The sequence below is a fragment of the Rhinolophus sinicus genome, chromosome 5 (genome assembly GCF_057876585.1).
Source record: "Rhinolophus sinicus isolate RSI-liver-muscle chromosome 5, RSI-T2T, whole genome shotgun sequence".
Lineage (NCBI taxonomy): Eukaryota > Metazoa > Chordata > Mammalia > Chiroptera > Rhinolophidae > Rhinolophus > Rhinolophus sinicus.
The window spans coordinates 31,610,617-31,637,590 of NC_142505.1; the positions used below are offsets into that span (position 1 = coordinate 31,610,617).

At 42.1% G+C, this 26,974-nt stretch overlaps 1 protein-coding gene across 7 annotated transcripts in view; it reads left to right on the plus strand.

The window, feature by feature from the left end:
• The window catches only part of NEK11 (NIMA related kinase 11), a 192,454-nt gene that overhangs the window by 132,979 nt on the left and 32,501 nt on the right, over positions 1-26,974 (plus strand). For all 7 annotated transcript variants that reach the window (XM_074312832.2, XM_019725963.3, XM_074312833.2 and 4 more), the window contains one exon: positions 12,524-12,584. In XM_074312832.2, the coding sequence (XP_074168933.2) occupies positions 12,524-12,584 (61 nt within the window). The remainder of the gene's footprint in view (positions 1-12,523; positions 12,585-26,974) is intronic.

The following is a 26,974-nucleotide window of genomic DNA, read 5'->3' on the forward strand; positions in this document are numbered from 1 at the left end:
TGACATATTTGGAGCCTTGTGGGAGGTGCTGTGCGTCCTACATAACTTGCCGATTTGGAAGCCCATGGGTTCACATTATACAGAGAAAACAGGACTTGTGGTTAGTAAAATGGAGCCACCCTGCAGCATGCTATGTACATGCAGTGCTAAGCCCTTTACAGCGCATCCCATTTTCTACTCACAAGCACTTTATGGGGTTAACATGTTCCATCCCAGGTACCGATGAGAAAACGGTAAAGCATAGAGAATAACTGTTTCAACCTGGGTCACCCTGTCCATTGATGGAGTGAGGACTCAAACCAGCAAATACTCGTGTAGTAGACATTTTGGGTAAGTAGAGGACGAAAGGTAGAAGTTAGTAAAGCAAAAGAAAAGGAGTTGCTTGGGACCTAAGGGACAGCTCCAAAATGTGTAAAAATGGAACATAATCTGATGGTTTCAGATCACATTTAAAACATAGGGCCAAGTCTTCCACTGGGGAAACCTATGGGATTTAAATAGGAAAAAGATAGAACTGAAGGCAAAAATAGTAATCTGCAATAAAGTGTGGATATCATGAGGGTTACCATTTGGAACACGAGCATTCTTTCTCCTTTTGTTCCAGGAAACCTTCCTTAAATTGCAGGGCTGTCTGCCCTAGTCTATTGGACATGTGATGTGTAAAGAGATAGGTAGTTAATCAAGAGCGAGTGAGCTATTGGGAGGCAGGGGATTGATTGGAGGCAGGCTCCCATCCGCGCTGCTGGAACGCGGGAAACCGATTGCAGCAAAGGGATGACCAGCCTCACCAGCTGAAAAATCCACTGCCCATGTTGCTGGGTAGGCGTCGTGAGGCCACCCGATCCCCTCTGCTTTCCTTTTGCTTCTCTTCATAGTTCACATTTCCAAACTCTGTAATCCAAAATGTCTTAAGCGTTCTGTACTGGATAGCTATGAGTGTCTATGAAACCCTAAAGCAACCCCACAGATACTGACTTGCTGTGAACCTGGGCATTAATACGAGACAGCTGCAGTTAGAAGGTTTTCATCATGCAGAGTAAACAAGGCATTTGCAGTGACATGTGGACACACTGACAGTCACGTTTCAGCGATTCTGTATTCAGTGACAGAGGTGTTTAGTGTTATGGGAGCCAGGGGGCTTGTTCACAGTTTGAGTTTTACAGATGTGGTTGTCTGTTCCCATCACTACACACGCTTTAAGGCCCTCTGCCTTGGCAGTAGGTGACCATCGGCAATGAGATAGGAGTTAAGATGTCACCTCCCTGATTTCAGGGCAGCCTCCACAAAGGTGCCACCGGCTCTGTCCTAGGGCTTTGTGCAAAACGGCGTCCTGTGTCGCCCCATGAATTATGAATGCAGATCAGCAAGGGCTTGTCTTCTGATGAGGTCAAACCACGACGTGAAGGCTTCACCTGAGCATGTAGAAAAAGGATAAGGTCACCTTGGTGTTTTGGTTTCTGTAATTTAGTGACATTTTTTCAGGGCTGTTTGTGGATATGGTTTGAAGGAGAATGGAATAGCTCAGTAAAGCAACTCTCAGAAAAGAAAAGTGGATGGGTTGTTTAGATCATTTATACATCACGTATTTGAATGTTATAGGCACTGAATTTATGGTAGTGAACAAACCGACACAGTCCTGCCTTCATATAGGCATCTCACACAGTCTCACGTATTTAAATAGTATCCAGACTGTCAACTCCCAAATACATGTCTTCCATTCCTCAGCTCTATCTCTCAGAAGTCTAGATTTGCATATCCAGTCTGTCCACGAGTGGGGTTAGAAGTCATGTGGACTTCTACTAAACATCCTGAACTAAGCACGTCCAAAAATGAAATAACATACCCCGAACCCCAGTCCAAATCAGCTCCTCCTGAGTCAGCCTTGACTTATATCCTTTCACTCGCGTTCCACATCCAATCCATGAGTAAAACTTATTAGCTCAACCTTCAAAGTGTGTTTCGAATATGGTCACTACTTAGCACCTCTACTCCTGCAGCCAGAGCCACTGTCACCTCCCCAGTGGATTATTGTAATAGTTTCTAACTCACCTTGCAGTGATTCCCCATCTCCCTCAAACTAAAGGGCACAGTCTGTACAGTGGCCTTCCATTATCACTGACGGAAGCGCTCCATCACTCTAAGAATTGCCCTGGCTCACCCCTCTCCAGTCGTCTTAGCCTGCTTCCTGTTTCTGGAACACACCAGGCATGTTTCTGCCTTTAGAAGCCTGGAATACCTTCTCCTCCAGATACACACATGATGTGTTCCCTCTCTACATCCGAGTCTCTGCTTGCTTACATGTCATCTTATAGGAGAGGATTCTCACTACCTTATACAAAATAGCACTTGCTGGCCTGCGAATTCCCTCTTCTATTTCCCTGCTTTATTTTTCTCCATTTCTCCACATCACCATCTGACTTACCACTGTTTATCTGCTTATTCATTGATGGGCTGTCTCCCCCTACTAGAATGCAAGCCATTTAGGGCAGAGATTGTTTGTTTGTTTGTTTTCACTGCTGTATTCCCAGCACCTTGAATTGTGTTTAGCACAGAGCAAATACTCAGTAGATATTGTGGAATAAATGAATGAATGCCTGCAGCATACAATCTGCATACAGGTAGCCAGTAAGCCAGGAAGTGCACACTGTGTTTGTGTGTGGAGGGGGAGTGCGTGGTGACCTACTGAGAGGGGAGCCAGGGAGAGTGTCTGGAAGAGGACTTTCAGCTGTGACCTGAAGGATGGAAAAGGCCAGCCCCTCCATATAAGGAACTGGAGTTGGGAGAGGAGCATTTCAGAGAGGGGAAGACTACCTGGCGAGGCCCTGGGCATGAAAGTGCTTGGCAAGTTTGAGAAATTGCAGAGTGAGCATATTGATGATTTTGCACAGGTCAGGGCAGCGGCAGCTACAGCATGAAGGTCTTGTAGGAAGAGTGGATTTTCTTTTACGTGAAAGGCCAATCCAGTGAAGGGTAACTGAAATTAAGCCTTAACATGAGTCTACGGTGATAGAAATCAGAACCACTGTGGCTGAGAAGGGTGGGGATTGACTGGAAGAGGGCATAGGGAATTTTCAGGGATGAGAGAGGTGTTGTTTATTTTGTCGTGGGTGGGGCTGCAAGGGTAATTCCTTTTTTAAAAACTTTACTGTACACTTATGATGTGGGCCTTTCACTGTGTGCACATTTGATCTCAATAAAAGTATATCATGAACTGTGTCATTAAGAGAAGAAAAATTACAAAAACTTACAGCAGAATTGTGACATTCATAGACATACAATGATGCGTATAAGTCCTTAATCTGCAAGGCTGCCTGTGCATGACTTTTCAGCTTCAAGGAGGTCCTGGGTGTACTCAAATGAGGTCCCTCAGGAAAAAAAGGTGAGTCCAGAGGGTGAGTAGGGAAGAGGGTTCTGTATGCTTTCGTTTCACCCTGTGGGATGACTCTGAGATCAGAGGTGAGCAAGAGGTGAAAGAAATCAGTCCCTTCACACCCTCACATCTGCTGACGTGTAAAGGCCTCTTGAATGAGAGGTCGTGACTGGGGGTCTGAGTAAGAGGAAGCTTAGCTGAGCTCCTGTCTGTGGCTGGAGCTGTCGTGGATGATCATGTCTCCTCTGTACATATATTTATAGAGCTCTGTCTGCTGCTGATTGTTCAGCAGACAGAAAACCGTGTCAGGCCTGGCAGCGCAGGGTGAAGGCAACCATTTCCACTCATTCTGAGCAGCTTTTCGCCACTGGAAATGTAAGACACTTTGTAGCTGTGAAACTGTCTGTCTGTGTTGACATCTGCTCAGCCTTCTCTGAGGGGCCTTTGGGAGTCAGCATAGCCCACCTGCCGGGAGAGAGTGCGGCATGTAGACAGATGGTTGAGTTTTTACCACCTCAAAGTGTGGCAACAAGAAGTAGAACCCTCTGGGAGGCTCTTGACAATGTCTAAAGATAGATGTACAACCGCTAAGACGCTGTTTGGTGGCCAAACTGAGCCCTCATCCCAAACTAAGGTCTTATGGCAGCTCGTTACCATTCATTCATTCATTCACAACTCATTCCTCAAGGGACACATTATTGTATACCGGTTTCCATTTTTACTGATATCATTGCTAGATCTCTTTATCCATATATTCAGCTTCCAAGAAAGCTGCATGAATTGTTTTCATTTCATCTCCAACTCTTCAAGTTTCAGAGTTGTTCAGAACTTCTCTTAAACAGATACTTTGTTCCTTTTTAGCCAACTTACAGTTCTTTCTCCCTCATCTAACAAGAGGGAGACATTCACCGGGGAAAGCAGGATGAGGGACGCGGCCCCATAGTCTCTCTGCCTTGCCTCTGTTTGGCTTCTTCCTCCTGGACTCAGCTTCTCCGTGAGTGGGTTCTTATTGCTTTGTTCCCTCAGGGGAACGGCAGAGCCTCTTTTCCTTCCTTGTTTCACCTTTTTTTTCCCCACTGAAACCCAGTTGCAGCTTGAACTGTACACCATTCCCAGAGTCTCTTGGATAAGTGACTGCCAGCCACAGATTGAGAAACAAACTGCTTCAGAAAGAGATTCTTTTCTTTTTTTTTTTCTTAAAGTAATTGCGGATTTTGGAATTATTTTAACCCTTTAAACCGCAATTACTTTTTTCTAAAGAATTTCTTTTTTTAAATTTTATTGGGGAATATTGGGGAACAGTGTGTTTCTCCAGGGCCCATTAGTTCCAAGTCATTGTCCTTCAATCTAGTTGTGGAGGGCGCAGCTCAGCTCCAAGTCCAGTCACCGGTTTCAATCTTTACTTGCAGGGGGCACAGCCCACCATCCCATGCGGGAATTGAACCAGCACCCTTGTTGTTCAGAACTCACACTCTAACCAACTGAGCCATCCGGCCCCACCCCAGGAAGAGATTTCTTCAATGACAATAACCATTCCAACAGTAAGCAGAATGTTAACCTGGGTTCACTCCAAGTTGCTACACATATAGGGTGTATACCCAGCAAACATTTTTGAGCATTTTGTTTAACAAACACATATTAGAGTTAATATGTGCCGGGCTTGGATCTATACACTTTACAAATGCCAACATTTAATCTTCCCAACAACCCATTTTACAGATGGGGAAATGGAGGCACAGATAGGTTCCGTAATTTGCTCAGAATATGTGATTGACACATGGCAGAGCTGGATTTAAACTGAGACAGGTTCACTCCGAAGCCCACTAGGCTGTGCCACTGTCCCTTGGTTTATTCTGTCAGAGCCTCGCCTGTGTGCCAACAGCTGCCTCTTCTCATAATGTGGATAAATCCTGCTGCATTCCAGACAGTCTGACCATCCTACTCCACTTGCCAGGGATTGGTGTAAGATAGTCATGCTATCAATTCTGGCCCCAAAGTGTGGGGAGGAGGGCCCGAGAATGCTTGAAAAGTGACACACTAGGACTCTTTGTTTAAGCTATTTTAGGTGGGTTTTTGGTTACTTATAGCTGAAACTGTCCTAGATGATACAGGTGCTAAATACGATTCTTTTTTTCTCTAGCAGGAATATTGGTGTTTATATTTTCAAAACATCATCGAATCAACTTTGAAATCAAAGTTTGGATTTTTCAAGGAAGGCAATAGTGCTTGTGGTAGGCACAAATGACAGTATTTGGGGCTTGCCTCTAAGAACTAAAGAAGCAAAAGTTAAGATGCTGTGTAGTTCTAGTTTGGTATAAACCTTGTAACTACATTTTTGCTGCCACTTTATTATTGAGTTTAAGAATGGTTTTGAGAATTTGGTCCATTGTGTCTTCCAGAGTGTTAGAGTCCAACAAAGTAGTGCTCATAGAAAATCATCCTTCTGGATTGAAAAACTGCTTGTTATACCACTGACTACTTTATGATTGGGAGATTTTTATGTTTCCCGGGAGTTAGAATTCTCTCCTATCAATACAAAGTTGACTGGGAAAACTAGAAGTGCTTGGCAATTACAGGTTGTTGTTTCTTTTTTTAATGGCCCAAACAAAGGTTTTAGAACATTTGAAAAAAAGATGTTAACTCAAAGCTAACATTTTAATTGGGCTTTTTATTTCCAGTAGATGTAAGACTCACAATATTAAAGTATCCGACCCAGAGAAGACTTCAATGTAAAATGTGATTCTTTTGAGTTTCGTCAGCCTCCAATTCATCACTAACGTACCTAGTGCTATACTTTACACACCGAAATCTCTCGAATATTCCTGAAGGAAAACAGGAGGAAAGGGGAGACTTTGCTATTGTTTTCAATATATATTATATATAATAATGATGCATTAGTATCTATGGTTTCGATGTAAATTAACAGTTATACCCCCACTCCATCCTACCGCACACACACATCCAACTATTTTAAATGTAAAGTTCAGCAAAGAAAAGGCGTTGTGTTCTTGCAACCATGTAGGGAAGGTGAAATGTCTGAGTCTTCATACCTACACGCTCCTTCTTAGAACTCACCTTTATTTTTCCATGACTGTAACTTAGAGTTATGAAATACATCTACCTATAGTCAGTTAAGCATGAACCCAGATACTCTGTAACAGAATGCAGCAAATATCGTGACTCCAAGCCAGCACAGTGGGGATTTTGTTCTCCGGAGGATATTTGGAAATGTCTAGAGATGTATTTAGTTGTCACAGCTTGGGAGGAGGTGGGATACTAGTAGTGCATAGAGGCCAGGGAGCTGGTAGTAGACATCCTGCAATACACAGGACAGTCTCCCCCTTACCCCTCCCCACTGCCTCCCGACACAGAATCACCCAGTCCAAAATGTCAACAGGCCAGAAGTTGAGAAATTCTAACTTAACAAAATAGGTGCATGTCACAATTTCTTCCCGCGTAAAGTAACATTCACGCTAACTGAATAAAATAATTCTCTAAGGCAACCAGTCTTTTCTAGTACAGTCCTGGTGGCAGGCTCATGAAAGATGTCTACCATTGAACTCAGTGCCCATATCATTCGTGTTGGTTAAAGGTTGCTCTTTAAATTGTGGTCCGTGGACCAGTGGCATCCGTGGCTGTGGGGAACTTGTTAAAATGCAGAATCTCAGCCTTACCCCAAACTTGCTGAATCAGAATCTGCATTTTTAATCTGATCCTTGGTGATTCCTGCTCACAATGAAATTTGAGAATCCAGATAAGAGAACTATGTGTCTCCTAAGTGAAAGGGGGCAGCTAGTTTCATTCCAGACAATCATCAGCTGCTTTCTGACATTAATTTTGAGAACAGTCTGCCACAAATGTTTGCAGACCGCACCGCCAAAGCCAATCTGTGACTAGAAACCAGGCCAAGAATCCCACTTCGCAGGCACATGAAGCAAGACTGGAAATCTCCCTACCACAGGTGTAAGGTAGAAATTGCCTCGTGTAAGATTTTCCTGTTTACTGCTTCCATTGACCCCTAAGACTTTTCTCCACAGGTCAGCAACTAAAAGGAGAGTGAGAAATAAGTCTAGTACTCATCTGGCAACCATATAGTCATTACAGTAGCATTGACTACATTCCCTATACTGTACTTTACATCCCCGTGACGATGTATTTCTTAATCCCTTCACCTTTTTCACCTAGTCCCCCAACACCCCTTCCATCTGGCTACCATCAGTTTGTTCTCTGTTTTTATGAGTTTGTTTCTGTTTTATTTTGTTTTTAGATTCTACGTATAAGTGAAATCATATGGCATTTGTCTTTCTCTGTCTGACTGAATTTTAGTATTCAAATTAACACAGGATTTGACACACGTCTGCTACCACCCAATGTGAGAGTTATTGATTCTGAAACTACTGTTTCAATTTCATCCTCTGCTGTGCCCTCATGAAACACATAATAACAAACCAAACATTAATTATATCTTTGGAGAAATGCATCAAAAGAAACAAACAGGCACTGTGATAGGGTTGACCCAAGGGGTGGTAGAAAGCTAATTTACATAGATGCTCAGAGAACCTCTGAGCAGAACGTCGAGTTGAGCTCTGAAGGATGAGAAAGACAGTCCTCTAAATATGTGAGGCAGGAGCGTCCTCAGCCAATGGGAAGACACCAAGGTGGTAAAGACCTTGATGTGTTTGAAGGAAAAAAAACCAGTGTGGTAGGAGCACAGTGAGTAGGAGAGAAAGTGGAAAGAGAGGAGGCTGGAGAGACCAACAAGAACTGTACCACGAAGGGCCTGTGGCAAGCCATGATAGGATTCTATTCTTTCTGGGGAGTGGAGGGGAGTCTGGATTTTATTCTATATGAACCACATAGTAGTAGTGTCTGTTGCAAGGGAAATGGATGAAATAAACCAGGGTGGCTTGAGCTAGGGTAGCTATTGGTTCCTTATTTGTCTCCTTCTAATATGTGGCTCTTTATCTTTTATTAGAAAAGACCTTTGTACTGGTTTCTCAACTTGGCTTCTGTAATCCTACCAGCCACCTTATGGTGGAGAACATGCACCGCAGGGAAAATTGTTGGGGGATTTACTGATGAAAGAGCAGTGAATCACTCCGAGTATAGGCAGGAACACCCTAGGGGCATATCCCTCCCATCCTGTGTTCCTGTGCTCTCTTCCCTCCCATCTATAGAAATGGATTGTCTGTCCCAGAATGGTGGGCTAAGGCTGCATCTGTCTCCCTTGTCTTTGTATATGTTTGGAACATAACTGGTATTTAATAAATGGAATACAACTGGGTATTGAAGTGGCTGTTCTGTGTGAGTGTGTGTGTGTGTGTGTGTGTGTGTGTGTGTGTGTACTAAATCTTTCACTGTGACTAGCTCCAAGGTGAGGCTTATTTAGTAAGAACTGGCTGATATGCAGTGTGATTATTACAGCTCTGTGAAGACACCACCTGATTGCCTCCTTTGACATGCCTGCTTGCTACTGCCTAACCTTCTGCTATTAGAAATTCATTCCTCTGAAATGAGGTTATAGCCCTTACTGAAACACAAATATCCTGAGGTAACACATGAGCCTTATCAACCATCTTGGCTTTCATGGGTCTATCATATCTTTTCTTGAGAGAAAGCAGATTTTCATAGGGAGGAAGATGAAAAAAGTATGAAGGCATTGTCACTCATTGTGGAGAAAATGCACTACTTAGGATCGTTGGAAATGTGAAGAAAAGGGCAAGAGCAGGGAAGGAAGAGGGTTTTCAAATGTGCGCACTCTGACTCAGTAATTCCATTTCTGAGTGACCGACTTAAAGAAATAGTAATAAAAATGGGGCGAAAACTTATGAGCAAAGATAGTCGTTGCAATATTATTTTTTAAAAAAGAAGGGAGAAAAAGGTGAAGGGAGTAAGAAGTACAATTGGTCGTTACAAACAGTCACAGGGATGAAAAGTGCATCATAGAGAATAGAGTCAATAATGTGATACCAACTATGTATGGTGCCAGGTGGGTACTAGACTAAGGGGGGAGGGGATCACTTTGTATAAATGTCTAACCTCTATGCTGTACACTTGAAACTAACATAAAATAATATAAAATGTCAACTGGAATTAAAAAAATAAATAAATTATTTAAAATGAAGCAACCTAAATGCCCAATGATGAGGGCATAGATAAATAAATATGATATGGCTTTACAGTGCAATGTTGTACAACCCTTACAATTAGGTTTCTGAAGATTGTTTAATAGCATGGGATGAAAGTCCAAACACAGTGTATGTGTGTCTGTGTATTCTAGGTGCTCCACACATACATAGTATAACCTCCAATGTCTAAAAGATAGATTTATGTAGAAAAGACTGACTATACGTGTGTGTATTTTTGTGGGTATGTTAATAGTGATGGAATTTTTGGTGACATTTGTTTTCTTGTGATAATTTTCTATATTTTTCCAGATTAAAAACCAATATGAATTATCCAAGAACATTTTATTTTAAAATCTACCTACAAACATTGTTTAAAAGGTGAGATTGCCCCAGATACCACAGCTTTCTCTGTGGCTGCTAGGCAGGCAATGCTCAGTATCATGTACGTTCCAGATCCGACTGGACCTTTTCACAACAGCTACCCTTTACCCCTTAGAAGCAATTTCTAGTGCACTAGCCAAATTACCACATTTGTTTCTGAAAAGAAATCTGAGTGTTTGACTGAACTTGAATGTATAGGCTGGTTTTTCAGAGCTGCATCTTAGAGGTCCCTCCTGCCTCTGAGGTATGTTCCTGTTACAGAAGGGTCAGTGGTTAGGGAGGAAGGAGACCCAAAGAACATCTAAATTCATCAGCAAAGGGGCCATTAGGTTATTTTCACAGCATTTGAAAATCAGCTTCCTGGCACTTGGCTGAAATAGCTGAAGGCTGGTGGCACCATAATTTGATATCTAGAGAGAGGTGATTGTTCTCACAGACCACTTAGCTCTGGCAGAGATCAATTTAAATTGGGAGATACTGAGGAAACACAGACGTTCCAGTCAACCCCAAAACCCCCACATTGCACCAGCCATAATATGTTCCTGAAAGAGATTTTCCGTGACTGGACTTCCTGCTAAAGTATAAACATGGTGCAGAACACCAGGAGACATCTTTAGAAAGATGCTGTGCCAGGGACTGTGCTAGGGACAGGCACATGACAATAGGAAAAACGTCATCAGTGACCTCAGCTTGTTTAGTGTCTCAGTTAACTTTGTGTAACAAAACAGCCCAAAACGTAGTAGCTTAAAAAAAGGATTTATTGTTTCTCATGATTCTGTGAATGTTTGGGTTCACAAGACAGTTATTCTACTTCCTGTGATTTTGTTTAAAGCCACTCATGTGGCTGCGTTTAGCTGAGCGCTTGGCTTTGGGATCCAAGGTAGCCCCACTGACAGACATGGCTGGCTGTTGGTGGGGGGCGTCTGTTTTCCTCCACGTGTCTCTCATGCTCCAGGGCCTCTCACCATGTCATCTCTCCAGGAAGATCGCCCGGACTTATGTAGTAGTTGGCTTCCAAGGAAGTAAAAATGGAAGCCATGTGGCCTTTGAGGCCTAGTTATAGAAGTCACACAGCATCACTTCTGATCCCTTCTGTGGCCCAAAGCAAGTAACAGGGCCAGCTCAAAGGGTGGGGAAAGAGACTGTGCCTCTTGATGTGAGAAATAGCACAAGAGCACAGGGATGGGAGGGATTGTTATAACCATCTTCGAAAACAATTCTACCACACTCATTGTTCACCTAGCTCTTTAGCCTGAAGAACAGGGTTTTAGAGCTGGAAGACTCCTTAACCATCATCTGATTCACACCCCACCCCAGTTTTACAGATGTAGAAACTAAGACCTGGGCAGTCAAGCTGCTTGGCATAGGCCCACAGCCTTGGCAGAGGAGCCAGGCTTAGCACCCGGGCTTGCCTGGTTGGTATCATCGCCTGCGGATGTCGATGTGTATGTTGCTTTTCCTCCAGCTGAGGATATCTCTGCTGAGTTCCCGTCTGACTCCAGATTGTCCCTGTTATGTTTGGAAACCACAAGGGTGCAGAAGGCAGGAGGGACCTGCTCTTCCTTCTGCGTCTGTGCCTGGTACCTGCCTTCCTATTCCTGGGTTGGGCAACAGAGCCTTCTGTTAGGGCTTTGGCCTCGCTGACCAGCACTGACCAGGCATGCCTTCTTCATCATTGCGTCTTCTGTACATTCAGACATGAAGTGATACTGGGTTTTACCACATGCATAATGACTGGCTGCCCAGACTCCACCAAGTGTTGTAAAGGGAAGCCCAACACATTTACGTAATATTGTAGAGTGGTTTATTATACTACAGTACATTGCTTCTAAAATCTGCAATTACTGTGATATGTGTTGCTCGTTTTTACATGGAGCAGGTGAGCCATAAATTATTAATTTCTTTCAGAATAACCACAAACCTGAAAGTAGTTAAGAGGTTCCATTTTCCCAGATCATTATGGTGCTGTTTTGACTATTTCTAGCCTCCTGGGGAGAGGAGATACTTATTTTGTATTAAAGATAATGTTTGTTGTCAAATACAGTACTGGGATTCCCCCCGAGGCCTCATGGGATGCCTGACTCTTATTATTGAGGGTTAAGGTAAATAAGTGCAATTCTTAGATTTATGACTCCTTGAAGACCATAAATTCCCAAAGACGATCTGGTCGAGACAGTCTCTAGGAAAAAATATTCACTTGATTCATGCCGTATTGAGCAGATTATGGATTGCAGAAAATTATTTTTTAATTCTAGTAGCATTTACCATCTTTATAGATTAAATAAGTAATATTTGTTTATTATTAAAAATGTAGAAAAGACATAAGCACACAATGGATAAAGTAAAGATCACCCATAATCCCACCGTGTAGTCAAAATCACGGTTAACATTTTAGTGTGTGTTGTTCTCATCAGAGAGATAGGGCAATAGATCTATAGATTGATGTGCGGGGGCGAGAGAAAGGGAGAGAGAGAGAGAGAGAGAAGTATGTTTTTCTTTAAAAAAAACCCACAGGATTATACTGTCAAATAATTTTGCAACCAGATTTTTTGTGTGTTTTATTTTGCCTAAATGTGACAACATTTTTCATGTCATTGAATATCCTTCTACCATACAAGGAAGTAAATCTCTCTTATTTTGACAGGGAAGTGACATTGAAGCGCTGGTCAGGTGTTTGGAAAACGTCTTGGGTTGCACATCTCTGGGTGAGTAAGTTTCTTCAGATTCTAAAATGTATTGATCCTTACTGAATCTGGTGGAATACCCCAAAAATAGAAAGTTTAGAAGGGAATCTTACAGATATTTCAGCCCAACCTCCCCATTTTACAGATGAGGAAACCGAGCCTCTCAGAAGTTGCATGTCTGGCTCAAGGGCCGGGAATCCCAAAGAAGAATTGTTTATTATTATTGTAAATGATCCTCAGTCTCCAAGGATGAAATAATTGAAATTTAGTGGTCCATTGTGATCCAATGGTGGTCTAGTAGGGCTTCATAACAGGTTTTAAGGTTTCCTCAAAGAGGAATCTCTCCACCTCACTCACCCTGTAGAAACAGATTGCATTCAGTCAAGCTGGAAGGACCATCACTCTGAAGGTCATTTAGTTATTGGAAGAGATTTGGTCCAAAAAACAAAACTGAATTTTTTTTTATCATTGTCAGTCTCAATATATGGATTGCTATGCTCCAAGGATAAAACCTTATATCTTAGTTTCTTCTTTTTTTAATCTGAAAAACCCACTGTGATAACATCTAGCACTGGATGATAAGCTGTCGTACCTGGCGTGGATAGAAGTGCAGAGGATATTATTATGGCTTCTGGGTGAAAAGGGCTGAGATTTTTTTTTTTTCTTTGAAATTTGATTGTGAGTTTTTATTTAAAATTCTTCGGTTGTATGACCAAATGGCAGGAATAAAGATTCTGTTTTTAAGTGTGCAAACATTTACCACTATTTTATTAGGAGCATTACGTACGATGTATAGCCTCTTTTCTAGCTTATTCCACATCTCTGTGTGCAAAGCCTCAGTTATAACACAGCTCCCTGATTTTTTTCTCCTCACCATCACCATGTATTCAATTGCACATCAGTAATACTTATTAGGTACGTTTAACTCCCAACAATGGACTTGAAGACCAGGGAGGCTTTCCTCAGCCAAGTCAGTCTCTCTCTCTGGACCTCAGATTAGATCAGTAGTTCTCAAACTGGGTTCCTTGGGAGCCTCCAGAGGACGTGCCCTGAGCAGCACGAGCACAGAGGCCCTGTGTGCCCTGCTCGTCTCTGTTCCTCCAGAGTCTAACACGGGGTCTGGCGCGGAACAGGCTCTTCACATATGTTTTATATTTTTAAGAGAGATGAGATGAAGATCCTCTTCCTTTACCATCTTCCACCAAAACAGTTTCACTTTGACTCATCTGTGTTATAAATTAGATTTCTACATATTACATTGCATCTTGAGAAAGATTCTGTGGCAAAATATTAACCCTGGATTGGGTGTATGATATGGAAATTCCCTTCTGAACTGTATGATTTTATAGAAACATGAAATAAAAACACACATTTTTCTCTGCCTGGAGATTCACAAAGTGACAGAGAAGGAATATGGGATATAAACCTATAGAAACAAAAGGAACAGGAGAGAAGATGGGAGCAGGCCAGAGTTGTCAGTGAATTTGAGAAGGTAGAAAGCAGAGGGATGAGTGGTGAATGATTTAGGAAACAGAAAGGTGAAAGCTGAGTGCCTAAGATGTGTGGGAAGGAAGAAAGGAGAGGGTAGGCCAGGTGATGCTGACAAAGTGGGGAGCACACTTCTCTGTTATTACACAGAAGCCATGAAGAACTCTCCTCATGTAGCCTTATAGGGAATGAGACTGCTGAGGTTGCTAGTATCTGTTTTGCTGTAACTACGTTTTTGTGAGCTATGCCAGCCATCATGATAGTTAGAGCTAATTAATTGCTGTGCTTGTTAACATATGTAAGAATATTAACAGGATCCAAGGGATATTCTAAACTTAAATATGTCAGAGTATAAAACTTGTCACTTAAAAATGAGACCTCTGTGAGCTGAGCGAGGCTTTGCTCACATTCAGCTTCAGCCTGTGCGTTTTGGAAGTATCCAGTTGTCCGTTGAGCATATTAAGATGTTAAGTATCTTCCACAAACACCTGCAAGAACTTCTCCCAACCTTCAACAAGAGAAGGAAGAACAAACAGATGCCAATGTCCTTTCTGGTTATTTGGACCAAACAAGTTTTAACTCTGCAGCCCTGAAAATGTGTGCAGTGGCTTGACCCCCATCCCCAGCCCCAGATTTTGTTTTATTTTTATTTAAAACAGGGGCAGTGATGTTTTCCCTTCTTATATCACTGCAGAGTGGAGAGGATGAATAAGTTAGCATTCGTGTAGCCGCAACAGATTCTGAATTAGAAGGTGCCCTTTTGAATACCAAGTTCAGTATATTAGTTTCCTCTATTCGTCAAGGTCATTTTAAATCCTTTAGCTCAGTGGCTCTCACACTTGAGCCAGCATCAGAATCGCTGAGAGGGCTTGTGAAAGTGTATGTCTGGCGCAGGCCCAAGTCTTTGTATCTCTAACAAGTTCCCAAGTGATGCGGACGTTCCAGGTCCAGACCACACTTTGAGAACCATGGCTTTGAAGTCCGTAAGCCCCAAAATTCTTATTGTGCACACCTACCCCATTTATAATTCAAATAAAACGTAACTAAAGTATAAAATTAAATTTTTGTTTCCTCAAATGATTGAGAACTTGCCTATAAGCTAAAATGAAAACAGCTTCATTCTCGTTGTTTTCCCTCTATGTGTTGGGCTGTGTGGAGCTGGACACCAGAGGTACTGAGCTTCCTGGGAACCAGTATTGTGCTTTTGCCTTATCCTTCTCATCTTCATCAGACGCTTAGGGAGGCTCTTGGGTTCAGGGCACTGTCTAAGGAGTTGGATGTTGAGACCTTTTTGGAACATGGTCCCAGCCATCAGGGGGCGTCCTTCACAAAGTAGAGAAAGCTTTGGAACAATACAAGAAGGTACCCACTACCCTGTTTCCCCGAAAAGAAGGCCTACCCAGACCATCAGCACTAATGCATCTTTTGGAGCAAAAATTAATATAAGACCGGTATTATTTTACTATAATATAAGACCGGGTCATATAATATAATATAATATAATATAATATAATATAATATAATATAATATAATATAATATAATATAATATAATATAATATAATATAATATAATATAATATAATTAATATAATATAATAATATAATACCGGGTCTTATATTAATTTTTGCTATGAAAGACACATTAGAGCTGATGGTCCGGTTAGGCCTTATTTTCGGGGAAACATGGTAGGTGCTTCTTTCACAGATGGAGGGCATATTGTCCCAAATGGAGGCACCTCATTTCTGAAGCCCTAAATTCCTCCTGAAATTTCCCATGGAGTACAAGAAACAAGGCCAGTCATGAACAGGATACTGAGTGACCCCAGGTAGAATTAGGAGACAGTCAAGAATTTAGGCCGTAGCCATTTCACCAAGGGCAGATACTTTATTTAAAACATGATGTTTCTGTGGTTGAGATATGTGTCCTGTCTCCCTGCCCCTTCCTTACAAATGTTTATAAAACACATACAATAAGCCAGATATCATAGAGTGATGAAGAAAACAAGGTCCCTATCTTAATGAGTTCTCAATTTAGTTGGGGGGTTGAATAATTACAGGGCACTGTGACGAGGACAATACATACTGTGGTGAGAAGAGGGAATATTATGTAGAAAGGATCAGCAGTGTGAAAGCTCAGAGGTATGAAACAACTGAGTATATTCATGGAACTATCAAGAAGTTTGGTGCTGCTGGAATATAAGGTGTGAGGAAGGGACCAGCAAACCTGGACATATCGGGCCGAGGCCATGGAGACTCTTGTATGCCAGGTTAAGGAACTTGATCTTTCTCCCGTGGATTAGGATACCCTGGTTTTTAACCAGATCAGAAGAAATCACCTTTAACAAACAATAAAGAGGATGCTTTGAAAGGAGTGACTTGAGATGGGGAACTGGCTGTAGGTTCTCATTGCACAGACAACAGATGCTGTTACTACAGTAACTGTTCAGGCCCATCACTACTCAGTAAGAACAGAAGATGATCTGTGTCTTCCTCTGCATCACACTTAGAAAGAACAATTCAGTCAACATATTTCTTAGTAACCAGATTATAAACCAAGGCAATATATGAAGTTTAACATTTTTTGATGTTTAGGAAATTAGCTGTACTTCTAGAGAGAACACATCAGCAGAATGACACAAGTCCTTGGTGAGCTATATATACAGAGGGTGCCAAAGAAATGTATATGTATTCTAAGAAAGGAAAAAACTGTATTAAAATTGTAATACTCAATATATACCGACAACAAAAGATGAATACAAGTCACGTTTAACTTCTGCAATTACAAGAGGTGCTCAAAATGGTTTCCATCAGTGGAATTTTAATACAGTTTTACAAAAATGTATACATTTTTTGACACCCTCTATATATAAAGGCTTGTTTTGTAGATCTAAACTGGATATTGTCACAGAAGTAATTAGAATAGAGCAGCTACTTCAAAAGCTCTCTGCCCATTAAGGTTCCTTTAACATGTTGACATTTTTTATCAGTTTGGCTTTTTGAAAAATTATTACCCCTTAATTCTTCCTCTGAACCTTGGTAATAACTATTTAATCTCTACTAAACAACATGACTGATACAGACCAGAGAGGCAATAGGACTTCTGAATCCCTTAGAATCTTCCTTTGCCTAAGCTCTTCAAACTCTAAGCCATACGAGTATGCGTAGGGATGACTGACAACCATTTAACCTTGCACTATTGTGCTTTTCACCTTGACAGAAAAGAATTTCTCACAATAATTAGGATGATTTCAACATAGTGTTTTATCTTTGGTCACTGACACATTGAAACCACTACACGTGGAGGAAAGGAGGGGTATTTTGGATCATAGACCCCTTGGATCATTTTGATGTGAATGCACAGTATTTATTTGCCACTATCCCTTCTGTTTATGCATTAGAGAAATGTAATATTTTCCATGAGTTCTTTAACAGATTCAGAGTTAGTGGCACTTTACGGAAAACCTGCTATGTGTCTGTTACCATGCCAGTCACATTCACGTGGCAGATGTGTGGTGATGGGAAGCGGGTAGCGAAAAGGCTTTGTAATATCAATAAATCCCTAAAACAGCACTATTAACCATTCTTAGTATCCTCTTAGCAAAGGACATCCTGTATATTACTATTACCTACAAAAAAAGTTCCAGTAATCAAGTTGCCCTAAGGGAGAAACTCGACAATCATGCACTCATTTACTACGCATACATTACGATTTCATCCAAGTTAACACACTCTGTAGAGGAATGGTGTTGGCTCACAGTGACATGTTAGGCCTGGGTCCTGCCACTAGAGGCTTCAATGGCAGAGAAGAAATAAGGCGAAGGTCTATACAACCAGGAGAGCAAGGATTCCTAACATGGGAGTATTGCTTTTAGTTGGGGAGATAGACGTCATCAAGGAAGCTTCAGGGAGAAGGTAGCATCTGAGAGGATTCCTGACGTAGGGTAGATGTGGCCATGAGGAGATGAGGAGGAAGGCCCTGAGCTGGAAGGGACAAGATGACGAAGACACAGCCAGAAACAGGCAGGAGCAGACAGGCTTTGCTGGGGATGGGGAGCGTCCCATTTGGTGTTGTTTGCCTGAATTGTCACACGTGCAAACATGACATGAACTGTCTGGGGAGCTAATGTTTATTATTTTTCCTAAACAAACAAGGTTTTATTTTACTTGGAAAAGGTGTTTACTAGGATCTTTAATATCTGATACCCTTCTGTGTGGACAGAAATATTCGCTGCCACTTACTCTTGACTTAACATTCAGTGTATTAAGCTAAATTAGCATAAAGATATTACTACTTTTTTTCTATCACATGTGTTGAAAATTGTCCAGAATACTTTATGTTTATTTTGTTTATTGTTTCTTTGGAGTATTTTTGGGTAATGGAAATTTTACATTTTTTTATGTAGGCAAATATCACTAAACATTTATAGATTGTAGCTTTCCTGTTCTATTTTTTTTTTTAAGAACTTTATTTATAGACTCCTAGATTGTCTTCCAGGATTTTTATTGTCTTACTTCTCACACTTGAGGTTTTTACACAGGTAGAATTTATTCTTTTCCATTTAATTAAAATTTTCCATTTGTCAGAACCACTGTAGGGTACATAGAGGAATGCCAAACATAGTTCATTGTTTTCAAGGAATTTCCAGAAGCAATTCAACATCTCTAGACTAAATGACTAGAACTCCAGGCAGGAAGTCATGCACACCAGATGGGGGGCAGGCGGCATGGACGAAGCGAGTGGTTCTCAAGCTGTAGCAAACAGAATCACCAGATCACTGAGCCTAGCCCTAGAGATTCTGACTCAATAGGTTGGGAGTGGGGCCTGAGAATCTGCATTCCTAACAGGTTTCCCAGGTGATGCTGACGCTGCCAGTCCAGGGGCCACACTTTAAGTACCACGGAGGTAGGAAACCAGGGAAGAAAGGCCCCTCACTTCCAGTTAAGGCTTTATAAAGAACATGCTTACTTTGGACAAATTTTAGTAAATTGAATCAAGTTTTTAATAAAGGTATCTCACATTCAATATTTAACATCTTTATGAAGAGAGTGCTATTTACAACCTAGAAAAGGGTTTTCTTACAACATTTAGGTTATACTAGCCTGAAAGAATGAAATATTTTTGACCCAGCAAGTCTATGTCTGGGAATTTATCTGAAAGAAGTCATCAGAGTTGGGTGTAAAGGTACACGTACAAGGATTCTCATGGCAGTGTTATTTACAACAGTGAAAAACTGGGATCAAAATAAATGCCTAGCAAAGGGGTTTAGCATGTCTTTTAGAACAAAGAAGTTCTTTACAGTTTATTAAAAATGATGATGTAATTACATATTCATTGGCATGAAAGGTGTTATAAAGTAATAAAGTATACAAAACTGTAGTTGATACACACACGCACACACACACATGCATGAGGAAATATCAAAGTATTAATAATGGTTCTTAGAGCAGCTTTCCCCTTCTGTGTTTTCTAATTGGTCTGCCATGAACCTGGATGGCTCATGTGATTCTTTTCTATTAAAAGAAGAGGGAAGTGCTGAGGCAATTGCTTTAAGTATTTTAATCAGTCTTGAAGTCAGCCCAGCCTGCCATTACAAAAAAGCACATTTCATTTCTAAAGCTAAGATTCTTGGCGTTGGCAGTCTAGAATACTTCAGCTCCCCAAACACTGGTTTCTATCTCCAGGGGGTAGGCACAACTGAAAGTTAGGGTCTGGCTTTCACAGACCTCTTCTTAATCTATATACACATTTAATTGCTTAGTAAAAAACAAGACACTCCCTTTTTTTGTTGTTTGTTTGTTTTACTGATAGCTGCTGTTCCTAGAGGCTGCTTCTGGTATATTCGAAAGGAAATGAACGTTTTCAAACCCCTGAACTCGTGTTGTTTTTAATCTTCTATACAATTCAGTTGAATATTTGTTGTGTGAAATAACTATGTGGTAAAAATAGAAAGTTTTTTGATTGCCTATCTTCTGGCATTTATTATCTCCCCTGTAGGTAGCAAATTTGCTTTCCAAGCTGATCCACTTTTCTCCAACTAATTTAATTTTGGTGGAGGCAGTGAGGCGCTATGTATTGAGAAGCTGTCCTGTGCAGAGCACAGGGGTGGGTGCCTTGGGATGAGGAGGGGAGGCCATCTAATACATTTCCCTCAGGCCTTTACCAACAACCAAGCACCTTTATAGAGATCATTGCATTTAAGTTTTACTAGATCCCCAAAAGTTTGATTTTGTTTTTCTTTTGTACAGGTGAGGAAAGTGAGTCCTAGAAGTTTGGTAACTTACCAAACATCACAGACTCCAACCCCTGTCCTCTAAGGCAGCTCACACAGTCGCCCTTCGGCCCCAGTCCCCCTCCTACTGGAAGCATCTGGGGGTGTTCTCCTGCATCACCATCTTCCCCTTTCCTCCTGTCTGTTTCCTTCTCCAGCCTCCTCACATGGTTTGGCTTGGACACAGCTGCTGCTGCAGAGCTGACAACAGCTTCCTCAGGCAGTGGCTTCTGCCCTGTGCCTATAGATACAATTCTCTGAGCGAGCTGGAGACGGAGGGGGGAAGAGTGGGAACGGTTACAGTTTTGTCGTTTTCATGATCTCTTTTATCAAATACTCAACTTGTTAAAGGCACCAAGACAACCACCTCATTGTCCCCACACCCTCTAACCCCAGGACCCAGGTGTCATGGCTTGGGTTCCTCAGGAAACAGCCTCTGACCTGGAGTTAAGTGGGCAGGACGTTTATTGGGGCGTGCCCTCAGGATTGACCCCTGTGGACAGGAGGGGATGGGAGCAGGATGAGGCGGAGGGCAGAGTGGAGCAGTGACGCAGTCCTGACAAGCCTTGCCCAAACCCATGGGGCACTCTGGATGCATCAGAATTGTCTGCGTGGGCCAAAATGGCTGGCTTCCTACCCCTCCTGTGATCAGTCATTAAATGTGGGCCACGTGAGAAGGGCATCATCTTGGACAAGACAGCTTTCTGCCACTGAGGCAGCTCCTGACAGGGCCACAGCTGGAGGCTGGCTGTCTCCAGTGTTCCCGGCAGCTGGGCAATAAGTCCTTCTTTGAAGGGAGATGTGGGCAGTGTGTCTCCAACCCTGGATTGTTGGGGTAACACAGTTATGACAGAGAGCAGCCTGCTTTGCACATTCTTAGGCAATTCTATTGAGAGCCTGAGGTCCACTGTCATCACAGGAGAAGCTCAAGGAAAAATCTTCACAAAGATGTGGGTCAGCAAAGCTTCTCAGCAGAGTGGATAGCTTTCCCAGTGCCCTGCTGGCTCGTGGACCCTCTTCGAAAAACCCATGGGGCCCTCATCTGAAGGGGGAGAGAAATGAGATAACAGATGTAATGTTCTCCCCAAATTTTAACCTTTGGAGGGGTTTTGTCTGATGATCTGATATCTTCCAAATCAGCACATGAAAATCCTTATGTGGATGTGGTCCGTCTAGGGAGAGGGTTAGAAAGAGCATCCATTTGGAAGTCAGGAAGCCACGGTTCTGGTCCTGGCACTGACCCTCCCCTTAGGGCTCTGACCTTGCACAAGCCATGCTGCCTCTCCTAGCCTCACGTTCCCATCCATAAGATGAGGTGATTTGGTTCAAAGAGATCTGTGATCACTTCCAGCTCAGAATCATAATGCTTCTCTATCGTCCAGACAAATCGGGCTCACTACCTGTTTCTGTAAATAAAATTTTACTGGAACACAGTCATATTCATTCACTTATATATTGTTTTCACGCTACAATAGATGCGACAGAAATGGTTTGGCCTGCAAAGTTTAAAATATGTACTACTTGGCCCTTTATAGAAAAAGTTTGCCAACTCCTAGATGAATCTTCAATCATGTCCTGTTCTAAAGATTAGGAGGATACGTAACGGGCCGTGAGGATATGCCTCGGCAATAATTTGGGCAAACAGGGCTGTCTTCAAATAGGAATACTTAGGCAATTGAGAGGAAGAGGAGCCTTAAAGGAGAGTAGGTGAGAAGCACTGTAATTGTACTGTGCACCAAGGGCAGCATCTGCAAGGATTCCTGAGTAAGCAGTGTCCCAGGTGCCTGAGAGATCTTGTTTGCCAAAACATCCACCCCTGCAGTCCCTGCATCCGATCTTTGTTACCCATGTGGTAAGGTGTTTAGCAGGGAGGGCAAACGCAGGTTTCTAAGACCAAGGTCATTTGTCCAGCAACTGAAATGAATAAAGGGAAATTTGGAAGAAATGAGAGAAGAACCTCTCTCTGCTGGTGAAATGCCAGAATCATCAAGCTGTCACTCCTTCAGAGAAAATCACTTTCCTGGTAAGAGACCTTATACGTAGGAGGGACTCCTGAAAATATTGCTGTTATGAGCTGTACTCTGAGCTCTTAAGAAACACAGCTTTTAGTTGCTTAATGTCTCTTCATATTGTTTTGTTCTCATCGCGTTGCCAAAACATCGCCATGGGGTAGTATCAAGTGTTTTAATCCTCATCATCCTATAATTCACAGGTGGGGAAAGAGACTGCAGGATGATTTTGCCTGGTGTTCTGTAACACCTGTAGCATTTATTGTTGGTCCCAGCCATTTACCTCTTAACATTTTTGGTCCCTTTTATGGCTCTTTATCTTTGTTTAGTGTAAGTGTTGCCTTCCCAAGTAAATTCTATCCTGCTGAAGGTCCAGGGATATGCTTCTACCAGATCACAGAATGTTTAAATTGAGAGAAGGCCCTCAGTCTCATGAAACCACTTAAATATAAAATGAGGGAAGTGAGGCCCAGGGAGGTGACCCGAGGGCCATGTAGCTGGTGAGAGTAGAAGTGACAAAATAACTGTGGTCCTGTAACCTGAAGGCTGGTGCTTTTTCCACAGACCCTCATTATACCTCTTTGTATTCCCTGTACCTAACATAGCTTCTTACGTTTATGTGTTCAGTGTACTCCTGGTGACTATCTAGATCAGGGGTGTCCAAACGGTGGCCCACGGGCCAACTGCGGCCCGCAATCCATTTTTAATTGGCCCGCAGCAAATTCCAAAAATATATTTAGTTTACTTAAATAAACCAGGTGAGGAAGACGTACTTCACCTCGAGTGAGTGGCCTGGCTGTTTGTGTATTTTACCGCATGTGGCCCTTGGTGAAAACCGTTGAAAAAGTTTGGACACCCCTGCTCTAGATAGATAAACTGTCTTCCCCAAATGACCGTACGCTCTTTAGGGGTTAAGGACTACAGCTACCATTTACATTGCCTTTGATTTTTAACTCCCACCTTTTGAGCATCTAAAATATATACCTTATCTTAAGAAGCTAGGAAGAAAAAAAAAGACAAGCAGATTAAACCCAAAGCAAGCAGAAGGGAGGAAATAATAAAATCTAAGTGGAAATAAATGAAATAATAATAGAAAAACAATAGACGACATCAGTAAAACCAAGCATTAGTTCTTTGGAAAGAACAACAACAACAAAAATGTATACATCTTTAGCTGTACTGACCAAGAAATAAGAAAGAAGACTCAATTTAATAAATTAGGCATGAAAAGAGAAGATATTACTACCAACCTTAAAGAAATAAAAAGGATTATTAGGGTATACCAAGAGCACATTATGTCAGCAAATTAGAAAACGAGATGAAATGGACAAATTTCTAGAAAGACAGAAGACCAAAACTGATTCAAGAAGAAAAAGAAAGTGATCCAAGAAAAGAAAGAAATCTGAATAATAGATCAAATTAGTAATTTTAAAACTTCCAACAAAGAAAAGCCCTGACTCAGATTGCTTCACTGGTGAATTCAAACATTCAAAGAATTAATACCAGTCCTTCAAAACTCTTCCAGAACATGGATGGAATAGGAGAGAAAACTTCCAAACTCTTTCTATGAGGACATTCTTTGATACCATAATCAGACAGACATCACACAAAAAATAAGAAAAGCTACAGACCAATATCCATTTTACATCCACTAAAATGACTACAATTAAAAAGCCAGAAAATAGCAGTGTTGGTAAAGATGTGGAGAACCACATACATTGATGGTGGGAATCTAATATGGTGTAGCCACTGTGGAAAGCAGTTAGTCATTCCTCAGTAAGCTAAATGTAGAATTACCATAGGATCCAGCAATTCCACTCCTAGATATGTACTCAAAACAATAGAGAACAGATACTTGGATGCCAATGTTCATTGCAGCATCACTTACAATATTCAAAAGGTAGGAATAAACCATGTGTCCATCAACAGATGAGTGGATAAACCAAACGTGATCTGTCCTTACAATGGACTATTATAAAACAGAGCCTGATACATGCTGCAACATAGATAAACCTTAAAAACATTATGCTAAGTGAAGTAAACCAGATGCAAAGAACACACACCATATGATTCCACTTATATGAAGTATCGAGAACAGTAAAATGCATAGACACAGGAAGTAGATTAGAGGTTACCTGGGGCTCGGGGGAGGGGAGAATGAGGAGTCATTGGTCATAGAGTTTCTCTTTGGGGTGATGAAAAGTTTTGGAAATAGATAGTGGTGATGGTTGCACATCATGAATGCACTTAATGCCATTAAATTATACACTTTAAAAACTGGATTAAGAAGTTAAAAAAAGATAAAATCTGTGGTCAAGGAGCTTACTAACTAGTTGAAAAGGGGAGGGGAATAGAGGGAGAGATTCATATCTATAACTGAGAGTATTAGAAAGCAAAATGTGACAAGTAGCACCTCAGCTAACACCTAGCACAGTGGTTGACAGAGTGTGTATCCACTGACTCCTGTTAGCCGGAAAGTTGAGAGTCGGGTGGCTAATGTCTAAGACTGTGGATTAAACAAGGCCTGGTTTCCGGTTCCAGCTATGAGTATGTGATGTATCAGCCGTCTGAACTTGGCTAAGTTACTTAATGTCTCAAACTTCACTTTTCCTCATTGAAAATTGTGCCTACTTCACAGAAACCTTACATTAGATAATACAGATACGATGCTTAGCAAAGGGCCTGGAACTTGTCTCCTCAAAAGGTTTATCCCTTGTTGTTGTTGTTGTTAGATGAATTGGAACGTATTTGCATAGAATTGAAGTTTAAAAAAAAGACAGTAGACCCAAGCCCTGAAATACAAGTCACAAACCTGAGACAGGAAGAAAAAGGAACCTAGGGTGGGAAGGTGGGGTGAACAGTTGAAAGATGGGATCAAAGAACGTGCAGAACAGCAGAGAGCAGACCATGACAGTGACCAGAGACGACAGGAGTAGAATTTGAGGCAGACGGACCCCGGGCTGAATGACACAAGAGGGAAGAGTGGAGTTGGTGTAAAAGGCAACTCAACGGAACCAGCAAGTTTTGGCATCTGTCTGCAGTTCCGTTGTTATGCTACAAAAGGTCCTAGTTGTTCAGGTGTAGGGCGTGATGGGGTAGGGGAAAGGAAGAAAATGCTCACATTAGTCCTTGTTACATTTGCTGTCACCATCTTTTCAAAATGTCCGAACCCTCGGTTTAGATGCTGACCCATGGTTTGAGCTGTGAGCACAGTGGTGTTTTCCGTTCAGGCAGCATGACCTTACTCACTCCCCCTGTACTCTGGGGTCATAGTCCCCTTCTAAGGAACAGACAGCCCAAATAGTGAGTGTGTAGAAGGAGGCGGGACATGGCTGCCATTTGTTCCCCCTGCATTCCTCTGGCTCCAGGCTGCAGTCAGTGAAGATCTTCTGAGCCCCAGCCGCATACCACACCCTGCAGAGCTTCCCACAGAGGTGCATGGGAGTCAAGTACCCTCAGAATTTACCACTGGCAGAACAGAGTGGCCAGTTTTCTATCAAATCTACCACTCGCACGTGCACATACCCACTTTAAAGAAATCACCGTGGGTAGATGCTGTGTTTGATGACTGGTGGGTGGACATTCTTCAGTCTCAGAAACCAAAAGGAGAAGAATGCGATCACGGCAGTGCTTCACGTCAGGATCCACTGTTCTTTAGAAAAATATGGAGGTGAAGCAAAAGTGAAGGCCAATCAAAGGTAGATCAGAGAGGAACGGACTTACTCATTGGAGAAGGTGGGTCCCCTACCTGTCGCCAGAAGTTCCTTGGGAGGAGAGAAAGGTGTATAGTTCTCCTAAGAAATGTGTGCTACCACAAATGTACCTGACATTGTGTGTGTACCTCACACATACATGCTGTTTCCAAGTGCATGAAAGAAAATTCCGTTGAAATTAATGAAGAGAAAATTAGTTTTAAAAAATTATCATAGGGATGAAGGGTTCATCTATTTAAAAAAAAAAAAAAAAAAAATCTAAGAAAGCAGAGCTCTGGAACCAGTGCTTCATGGGCCTATAACCAGTGCCACTGCAAAGGGCCCCAGGCTCAGGACCGGGCCCTGTACTTGGGGGTTAATGAAATTCCTAATAATTTTACCTTTGAATTTGTGTTTTATATGTGAAGTCTGATGGGACAATGGAACATATACCGGGGGCTTGAAGCCTCGCTCATGTGCTGCATCCAGCCAGCTCCCTGGGAAGGGTTCTCCTCCACCCACTTCCTGCCACAGTCCATTCGCTGTGGGGGCCTGGGCACAGCTGCAGGAGGGTCAGGGTTAGGTGGGGCCCATGGGGCCCTGTGAGGGCCTTCACTCTCCTCGAGAGTATCTATCCCAATTCCTGAGGGAGAATGACATTAAATGCCCAATTAAAAAAACACACCATAATCACTCCAGAGAGAGATGCAGAAGAAAGAAATCAGATTTCCTCTTTTTGATTTTTGAACAATGGGCTCTCCATTGTCATGTAGCTCTGGGCCCCACGAATTACGTAGCTGGTCTTGCTACTCAAAATGGGATCCCAGGACAGGAACATTGGTATCACCCGGGAGCTTATTACAAATGCAGAATCCCAAGCCCCCTCACACCCACTACATCAGTATCTGCTCCCTGGGTGGGCAGGTCCAAATGGCAGCATTGGAGGATGTCC